Below are 9842 nucleotides of genomic sequence, written 5' to 3'. Positions count from 1 at the left end.
ACAAGCATACAAGTTCAAGAAAGCTCATTGCCACATCATTTTGTCACAGAGAAAAGAAACACGGAAACAGTTTAAATGGTGATCCATAGGAGAAAGAATATATAATTTCTGGTTTATTCATATAAGGGAATCACAGAGTGAAAGTATCTAAAATAGGGCTACATATTTGAACTTGCATACATTTCAGAAATACATGTGGAGCCAAAAAAAAAAAAAAGACACAGATGACAGAAGGATACATAGAGCATGATACTATTTATATCGTGTTTAAAAGCGTTACACACACACGCACACACGAACACAGTGACCATTAGAGTGTATTTGTATAATGTTTAAAGGCATCACACACACACACATGAATACAGAGACCATGAGAATGCATATCACCAAGTTCAGGGAGGAAGTTACTACTGGAGAGGGAAGGAATAGGCAAGGGTCATGGGGGGTTACACAGGGCTCTTCACTAGTAACTGCAGTGCTGATTTCTTATGTTGACATTAGGGACATGGCTATTCATTACATTATTCTATATAATTTTTGTATGTCTGAAACATTTCATAATAAAAATAATAGATCAGAGATTAAGATAATATGATGGGACATTGCCAGAAGGGTCTACTCATTAATTTACAGAAATCATTGTTCTTTGAACATGTACTTGGGCTCAATACTGGAGACACAATGGCAAAGAACATGGACATAGCGCTGCTCTCTCTGAAGTGATAGTCATGTGGGAGTATTAATCAGATCATCAGGTGAATGAATGTATAATTTAAAATAGGTGCTCTGATTTCCAGAAAGCAGATTGAGAGTTTTCTATGGGGAGTCTAACTGGCCCAAGAGGAGTGGCTTAAAGATGCTGACATTGGGAGATGCCCAACAAATAGCCCAGTTGGACCATTCTACTTGGAGGTCCACAGTCAACAGTCCTCACCTATGCTCACTTGATCACCCACTCAGAAGCATGAACCGGCCACCATGTATTCCCAAACATTTGAGGAAAGTCTGCAACATGAAAGATAGGGACCATAAAGCCAACCTACTTGATTGATAGGTAATTACATACATACATACAATATGAGAACAGTGACCTGTAAGCAACATGAAATGTGCAATGAAAGTAAACTTTTATTTAAATACTATCTTTATCATCCTCAGAGAGATAAGGAAAGATATTCTGTCTAAGAAACAAGAACAAAATGTTACTTTTTAAAGAAAGGAATGTTGGGAGAGCAAAGAAGCGTTCTTAGGAATTAAAAACATGACAGCATAAATGAAAAACCCTACAGAAAGACAGGAAGATCAAATTGAGGGAATATCTCCATAAAGAAGAGCAAAAGACAAAGAGATGGGAAACAGAAAAGATAGAACAATTCAAGGACCAGTAGAGGAGGTCTGATACTCAGATGATAGCACTAGAGAGATGAATAGAGAAAATGAGGGGGGAAATCCTCAATTAAATAGTTCAAGATAATATTCCAGAATTGAAGGACGTTAATTTCTACATTGAAAGAGTAACTGAGGGGCCAGCATAATGGCTGAAAAAAAATCCACTTCAAGATACATCACCACGGAATTTCAGAACACTGTAGGAAAAAAGAACATTGGATATTGGAAGACAATGAATGATGTCTTCGATGTTCCAAAGGATAATTATTTACAATCCCAACTTCTACAACTATCTGAACAGTTAATTGAGAGGGCAGAATGAAGACTGTTTTGAACAAGCATGGTCCCAGAAAATTTACCTGTGTTTATCCTCACAGGAACTTACTTGAGGATGTAGTACTGCTCTAGGAAGGGCAGGGTGGTATGAAGGCAAGATTGATACTCTCACTCTGATGGTGAGATACAGGGTAACTTTGTAACTATCCAATTACTTAACATTGCTCTTAGGAATGTCCCTATTCCTCATCAGTGCTGGAGATTCTTAATTCTCCTTTACTTTTAGATTTGATGTTGACATGCTCTTTAGCCTGCATTTGAAATTCCAGTGGATGCTTGACATTAGAAAAGAGGACCTATGAAAACCTCTAAATGGAGAACACCCTGCTCACAAAAAGTTACTGCTGTGAATTCTTTATGCCTCAGGGAGAAAGAAAAACAGTGCAGACCCTGCAATGGGAATGTAAAGTTTCCCCAAATTACAAATGACAGATGCCAAGGATCCTCAGCATAATGAATCCTGAAAACTGGAAACACCCACACAAAACCCTTTAGGGTAAGGGTCTGCTCTACAACATTCCACCTTCATATTTTGTTTCTCTTAATTTCTTTAGAAAATCATATTACTGTTCAGAAATAGTTGCTTTTTCTCCCTGGAGGTGGATTGGATTTCTCCACCATTTGGCCAGTACTTGACCACTTGGCTTGTTTTGGTCAATTAAGTGTGAGCAAATGTAACGCCTATCACTCTTGAGGCAGAAGCTTTAAAAGACAGGTCGTGCTTAACCACACTTTCTTTCCTTTATGCCTCAATGATGTTTGGTGTTCGAGACAGAGGTTGTTCTATCAGCTCTGGTTGAAGAGTGAAGACGTGTCACAGAGTTACAGTCTACCTGTGATGTTCATCATGCAGCATGAATGTTCACGTTCCTGTGAGAAATAACCTTTCTTGTTATAAGCCATGAAGGTTTTGAGACTTGTTACTGAAGCACAACCTAGACTCTTCTTACTGGTACAACTTCATTTTAGAGTGGCTTCTAGTTGCTGATATCTAAGGAGGCATTTCAATGTCATCAGGAACGTATTTCTAAACCTCTGAGTGGGAATGGCCTATTTACATGACAGTCTCATATGCAAAATGAGTAACCACAGAGTGTGTGAATTTTTTTTAACCTCTGAGAATCTTCTTCCTACCCAATAGGAGCAAAATCATTCCCATTCATTAATTTCAGAAATATTGAGAGCTGACCAAATGCCAGGCATTGTGTTAGGTACTAGGGAGAACAATGAACAAGATGATACAGTCCTGGTCTTAGCAGAAGTGTTTTATTCTAGTAAAAAAGACAGATAATAAGTAAGTACACAGTGATTTAAAAGCAACTGCAATACAAGCTAGGATGATGAAGTCTAGGGTGTTAGTAGAACATAGAACACTAGACCTGACTGGGTCTGGGTCATTCTCCTTTTTGGTGCCCCCAGAAATATTAATGAGAGTTGTCCAAAGCTACTCAATCACTAAACGGGAAGAATGGGAACCTCATCATCTTATTTAGGCATTCTGTGGTCTTTGGAATAAACCTTGAACTGTGTCTTATATTTGGACCAATCACCCTGTTTTCATTCAAAGGGTGAGCCAGCTGGAATTTGGATGAATCAACATGGTACTCAGTCGTGTCTGACTCTGCGACCCCATGGACTGTAACCCACCATGTTCCTCTGTCCATGGAATTCTCCAAGTAAGAATATTGGGATGGGTTGCCATTTCCTCCTTCAGGAGATTATAGACCCAGGGACTGAATCTGGGTCTCCTGAATCTCCTGCACTGGCAGGTGGATTCTTTACCACTGAACCATGGGAGAAGCCCATAAATCAACGTACTCACCTCAAAATTTAAAAAATATTCAAAACACAAGTATCACTGATACTGGGTCAGCAGAACCATTCTCATTTGGGAAGGTTGATGCCATATCCTTGACTTTTGTAAGAATAAGGAAGTTAAAACACTAGCAAACCCAGGCTGGACCACAGATAGATGTGTTGGCATGTGTTGGCCTGCCTCATAACAGCACTTAAACAGCAGCAACACAGCCAGCTATGTGATTTCCAACATCTCCACCAAAAGTGATCATCTCCAATATTGCAATCTTGCCAAATTCTTTTATTCTCCCATAACCTGTGGAGAAGGAAATGGCCACCCACTCCAGTATTCTTGCCTGGAGAAGCCCATGGACAGAGGAGCCTGACCGGCTCCAGTTCATAGGGTTGCAAAGAGTTGGACATGACTGAACAACTAACACTACACACCATAACCTAGCAGTTAATCCAGCTTGGTTTCATTCAATTCAAAATTAAGTTTCTAAGTACCTAGGGATACAGGGAAAGATGACTCAGTCTCTGCTCTAAAGGGACTCACAGTGGAACAGTGAAGTCACTAACAAGGAAGAACTGCTCTTGGATTATTGGCCAATTATGGCTCTTACTACTTTCCAAAACCTACAGTTCTCCTATTAGTCTAATAAAAAGGCTCAAGAGAAGTCACACTTGATTTTTTATCTTTATTTTCCCTTTCTTAGCGCTCATCTTCCTTCATAACTTCAGCTAATACATAAAATGGTTGACAACATGACTCTCCATTAAAACTCAATTCCTTGGCACCATGGGGCTTGGAAATATTAATCACGAGGGTAACCTTGTTAAGCCAAATAGGGGCACCCCAATTTGGACCTGCCACTGACAAGATGGGACTTCCCTGGTGGCTCAGATGGTAACGAATCTGCCTGCAATGCAGGATACCCAGGTTTGATTCTTGAGTCAGGAAGAGCCCCCGGAAAGGGAGTAACTACGCACTCCAGTACTCTTGGGGCTTCTCTGATAGCTCAGTTGGTAAAGAATCCGCCTACAATACAGGAGACCCCAGTTGGATTCCTGGGTTGGGAAGATCTGCTGGAGAAGGGAAAAAGTTACCCACTCCAGTATTCTTGCCTGGAGAATCCAATGGACAGAGGAGCCTGGCAGGCTACAGTTCATGGAATCACAAGACTCGGACACGATTTAGTGACTAAACCACCACCACCACCACTGACAAGATGTGTGTCAAGCCCCTAAATCTTGATTCTTTGCGGGGGGAGGGCGTTTGCTCATTTGTAAAAATCCACCTCCAAAGCTCAAGGTGTCCCAGTATTAAGATTCCTTCCCTCGCTTTGAAATATCGTTATCTAGTTACTTAAGCATTCCAAGAAGCCCTCTAGCAATACTGTTTTGACTCAGCAGGCAGTGAAGCATCGATGGTCCGGTGGTATTTCCTGTTTCCCCTGAGCCCCAGAGTTGGTGAAGGAATATGTCAGAAAACTCTACCGCTGGCTTCCACAGAAGCGTCCTTTCAGGGCGGTGTCGCTAGGCAACGCCAGGTGTGGCATTAGCTCATCCTACTGCAAACTGATGAGGCTCCAAGAACTCGGGCCCAGGATTCTGCAAACGTGGGGCACTGATATTTTTGTGGTGCTGTTGCTTGCCCTCCAGCCACCCTCTGGGTCCTCACGGTGCCATTTCAAAGCGCTTAGTCCCGATATTCCTAATCGATGGTCATTTTCTGAGAGGGACAGCCAGGGTGCCGTCTAGGGAAAGCCACGTCACTCCCCTCTGGGTTTCCGAACAGCCGACAGCCGGGCATCTCGGGCTACAGACGCACGCCTCAAAAAGCCTGTCACGACATCGTCGACGGCCCTGGATGAAGTCGCGTCTGGATATGGCCAGGGAGCGACCGGTCCCCTCAAGACCAGACGACAGGGCCCGCCCCCCCACTTCCGGCCGGACCGCGGTCACGTGCCCCGACCCAGCCCCGCAGACGCGGCTCCTCTCGCGTCGGCGAGCGTCCCGGCTTCCCTTCCGCCGGAAGTGGGGCGACTTTCCCTTTCCGGCTACGGGTCCCCAATTGGAGCGGGAGGCCGGACAGGGGAGCAGAGCGGCTGCGGCGGGCGGCGGGCGGCTGCGGCGGGCGGCGGGCAGCGGGCGGCTGCGGGCAGCGGCGGCGGCGGGGGCGGTAATGGCGGAGCTGGTGCAGGGGCAGAGCGCTCCGGTGGGGATGAAGGCTGAAGGCTTCGTGGACGCTCTGCACCGGGTCCGGCAGGTACGGGCGCGGGCGGCCGGCGGGAGCACGGGAGCCCGAGGCGGGGCCGGGTCGGGCCTGATGGGGAGGAGGAGGGGGTCTGGCCTGGGGGCGGGACGTAAACCTGGGCTGACGCCCCAGCTGGGCGCTTCGGCAGTTTCTTGGGGCGCCTGCAGCCGGGAGGAGCCATGGGATGAGGCGCCAGTGGGAGGACCAAGGCCCAGACTGTCGGGCGGGTCTCCTAGGTTCCTGCAGCTGCTGGGAAAGGATTGACCCAGGATGCCTGGGCCCTGTCGCGCCCTCGCGCCAGGGGAGGGGGCTGGACCCGCAGGGCAGTCAGCATGGGGTTCTGAGGTTTACAGGGGTAGGGAACTGGGGAGCTCACGGAGTGAACCCGGGTCTGGGCAGAAAGGGCTTGTCTCAGGCCCAATAGCCTCTTAAAACTGGGGAAACAGCCTCTTCAGACTAGGAATTCGAGGGTAGTTTACTTTTGAGGGTGCTCTCGGAGAGGGGAGTTGTTAAGTAGATGTGGATGGTCCATAAGACAGACATTCCTTATGGGCAATAGTTTTTCCTCTTTCAGGGAGCATGTGATAATGGAGTGATTCCAGCAGTGAAATTTGACCATCTGACAGTGTCGTGCATTTTGTCAGAGTTAAATAAACTGATTTTTAAGAGGTTGCAAGCTTCCCTGGAGAATGAATATGGGAACTGCCAGAAATACTCTTTGGTTTCTGGTATGATGCTTAGAACAGAACCTGTATTGTGTGTGAAACTTAGCGATAAGTTAGCTCTAACACTTAAACTTCTTTGCTGAGTGTCTCATACTCATCATTTCTTCCTATTTAATTGTAGGCATACTAACGGATTCTTTAAAAGTTGGGCTATAACTAATTACTGCTTGATTCCTAACAGAAAGCTACAGGACCCATTGTATTAGAAGAAAGTCTCAACACGGTCGCTTGAAGATATGGTCTTTACACCTCTTTCCAGTATTCCAGGGGAGGGAACCCTACCTGTTTCCCAGATACTGACTTTTCATTTTAATACTGATGCTCCTATAGACATTACATTGGATCCCAGAAGTTTCCAAACCTGTGGTTCAGCCTAAAATTTTACTCGATGACTTGTTACTTACTGCCTAGGCACCAAGCAGTATGCTAGTGAGTATCCATCTTACTTAGACTTCAGAGCCAGCCAGTGGCTGTAATGGATGAACAGTGCCATCCAGCTCCCCTTCCACCACTCTGCTTGCCGGCGTGTTACACTGCTCTCCTCTACAGTACAGGGTCCTGAACCTTGTTTCTCACTGGCTACTAATATGTAATGGCTTTTCACTCTGTGCTGATGTTTGACAATCACCTTGTCAGCCTCTGTATCCAGGAAGAAGTATAGTCACTACCCTAAAGAGCTCAGATCCTCAGTTTGCAGAAGGCCTGTAGTTGAACATAAAATGAATTTTGAACCATTGAGAAGACTTTCTGCTTCTCTTGAGCCAGTGGTTGAACTCGTACTCTTGGACAACCTGCTCAAGAGGGAGGGAGACCCTCTGCTTATATGCTGACCTAATGTGGATTGTTGAAGCAGTGGTGTTTACTACTAGCAGAGGAAACTTCACTGGAACTGTTCCCAGCTCTGAAATGCACCATTGACTGGAGCAGTTATAAGCCCAATGGAGACAGTGCTGTAAGTGTATCACTTCTGAATGTTAACAGCTGGAGGTCAATACTATCTCCAAGGACTGATGGCCTTAAAAACTAAAGGAAACACAGGTTTGTGGGTAATTTTAGGTTTATTTATAGATTTTCGTTGGGCACGAATGGGCTGTTAGAAACCTAAAATATTGTGTGCTTACAGTAAAGCTTACCTCAAAGGGTCTCATACTATTTGGGTATCTGATGGTAGTGTTTCTACTTTGCCATTGTATATACAGCGTGTTACAAAGGTGTGATCTCCTCCCCCTGCCCCCCCACCCCAGTAACTGGAGATATGGAGATAAAAGACAGTGTATTTCTTTAAATGATTGCAAAGCTTTCCCTTCTCTCAAGTACCCTTGTAAACACCAGGGTCTGTTGGTAAGGCCCTCATAAATGTGTCAGGGAGCACTGAGCTGTCTGATGCTCAGTTTATCCAGAATATCACAGTAGAGTCTGAGTTGACCCTGCTGGGATTTGAACCTGCGGTTTCTCTTCAGTCTGTGAGGTATGTGGAGTCTAGCACCTAATCCACTAAGCTTCCCTCCTAGCCTCTTGAAGCCTCTTTTCATATCCTTTGGATGCTCTCCAACAAAGAGAGCCAGTTGTTGCTGTTAGTTCGCCCAGAGCCTGGCATTCCTAGATCTGAAGGGAATCTCTGAAGATGTCATATAAAATTTAAAATCTCTGCAGCAGCATAAATTCCGGTGAGTTAATAGTGTTTGGCCAAAGGGCTCACAGAGCTATTTTGTAGGGAAGTACACACACATGTAGAAAGGTGTTATGATTCCGTCCAACTGGTGAAGATTTAAAAAAAAAAAATCACGTCCAGTTCTCAGAAGTCATTGACTGGTTAGCAAAATGAAAGTGTGTCTTCTACTCGTTGTTTAGAGAGCACAGGGTCCTGATAAGAATGGGATGTGGACTCAAAGCCAGGTTATCCTGTCCTGTGGCCCCACTGCATCTCTGCCCTGCCTGCTGTGTCTCAGGCTTTCAAGGTAACTTCATGGAAATTATGGATGAGTAGATGCAAACCTGTTTTGTCTTATTTCATTTTCCTAAAAATAGACAAGCGTTCCCAGAAAGCCCACTGTGATGATTTAGTAGCATCCATGACCAGGTTCACCCATCCGTGTGTTACCAGGACGGTGTCACACCGCCGTGGCTTAAAGCTTCCCAGCAGCCTTCTGTGAGCTGGGCCAACTGCCTGCCAGTCGTCACCCAAATGGACATTCTTTTTCCCAGACTTCCAGGGCTTTTTAGGGTTTTAAGGTCCTGTTTTGCCCTCAACCCAGTCAGCACCTCTGCACTGCATAACTCAGAGGGTTCTGTTCCCGTAAATACAGCGTATGTATGGTGCCGGATGGCGTTGGGCGTCTGGGTGCTTCTGCTTCCAAGTGATTGTGACCAAGCCAGTGGAAAGTCTGTGGAAAGTAACATTTTGACCGGTTTTAAGACCTAGAACCTATTCTTTACCAGCACTTTTATGGGAGCTGGTGGGTGGCATGGGGCCTCGGAAGTTCCACAGTCCTCCCGAACGCGCTTTCCAGTGCTGCCAGGTCACACTTCGAGCCTGAGCAGGAGATGGTTCGGCCCCTGTGCTGTGGAGACACGCTGCGTGTCCTTTAACAGACTATGCATCCATCATTTAAAGAAAAGGCCTGTGTGCATTTCCCGCTGCACACCCCTTGAGGAAGGACGCCTTTGCTCACCCCGTGTGACATGTGCGCCTCACGGCAGAGTCATGTGCACTGAATGCTCAGTCGCTGTGAGTTTGCTCCACTGAGACCATCTCAGCATGCCCACTGGTTGAGGAGCTCAAGTCATCATTTTGCAAGGGACTGATTGTGGTGTGTGCATCCATTTGAACTTTCTCAGACACTTGAAGAAAAGCAGCATCTGCAGGACATCTGTGGGCTGCTCGGTATTTTACCTTGGTGGGACCCAGTAGAGGACCCTACAGGGAGCAAGTTCCTGGGTAAGGGTTTTTGTGATGTGACTGAGCCCCTTTGGGTCACCAGTCTTCATCTTTGGTGTTGGAAAGTAAAGGGTAAATGAACAATGCATTCCACTGGATGCCTCTTAACACCGTTCTCATTTTCAGCTGAGGCTTCTTTATCTTTCTTGTAAAATCGGACAGCCCATGTGTATCATCAAACTAACGTTTCTGTTATATGTCCCCAATACAAACTTTCCTAGACCAGAGTTTTCAAACTGGTGGCTTGTGGACTGGAGAAGGCTGAGTGCTCCTGCAGGCCTGTGTTGTTTGACCACAGGGGTCCAACACTTGGTAACCAGAACAATTTCATGCAAAAATGGAAATTTCCAGCTCAGACCTGGCCACACTGCTCCCATGTTCTGCAGTGAGCTGGAGCTGA

At 45.7% G+C, this 9842-nt stretch overlaps 1 protein-coding gene across 4 annotated transcripts in view; it reads left to right on the top strand.

The window, feature by feature from the left end:
* The first annotated feature begins 5598 nt into the window (after window positions 1-5598).
* The window catches only part of FUBP3 (far upstream element binding protein 3), a 50359-nt gene continuing 46115 nt past the window's right edge, over window positions 5599-9842 (top strand). For all 4 annotated transcript variants that reach the window (XM_081587302.1, XM_081587300.1, XM_081587301.1 and 1 more), the window contains exon 1: window positions 5599-5791. In XM_081587302.1, coding sequence (XP_081443428.1) covers window positions 5708-5791 — 84 coding nt within the window. In that variant the 5' untranslated portion in view covers window positions 5599-5707. The remainder of the gene's footprint in view (window positions 5792-9842) is intronic.

This window comes from Giraffa tippelskirchi, chromosome 4 (genome assembly GCF_054371585.1).
Source record: "Giraffa tippelskirchi isolate mGirTip1 chromosome 4, T2T-mGirTip1v1.2.pri, whole genome shotgun sequence".
In the NCBI taxonomy this organism is placed as follows: Eukaryota; Metazoa; Chordata; class Mammalia; order Artiodactyla; family Giraffidae; genus Giraffa; species Giraffa tippelskirchi.
Note: the sequence above shows the minus strand (reverse complement) of the source record. Positions and strands in the feature narration are given on the sequence as shown.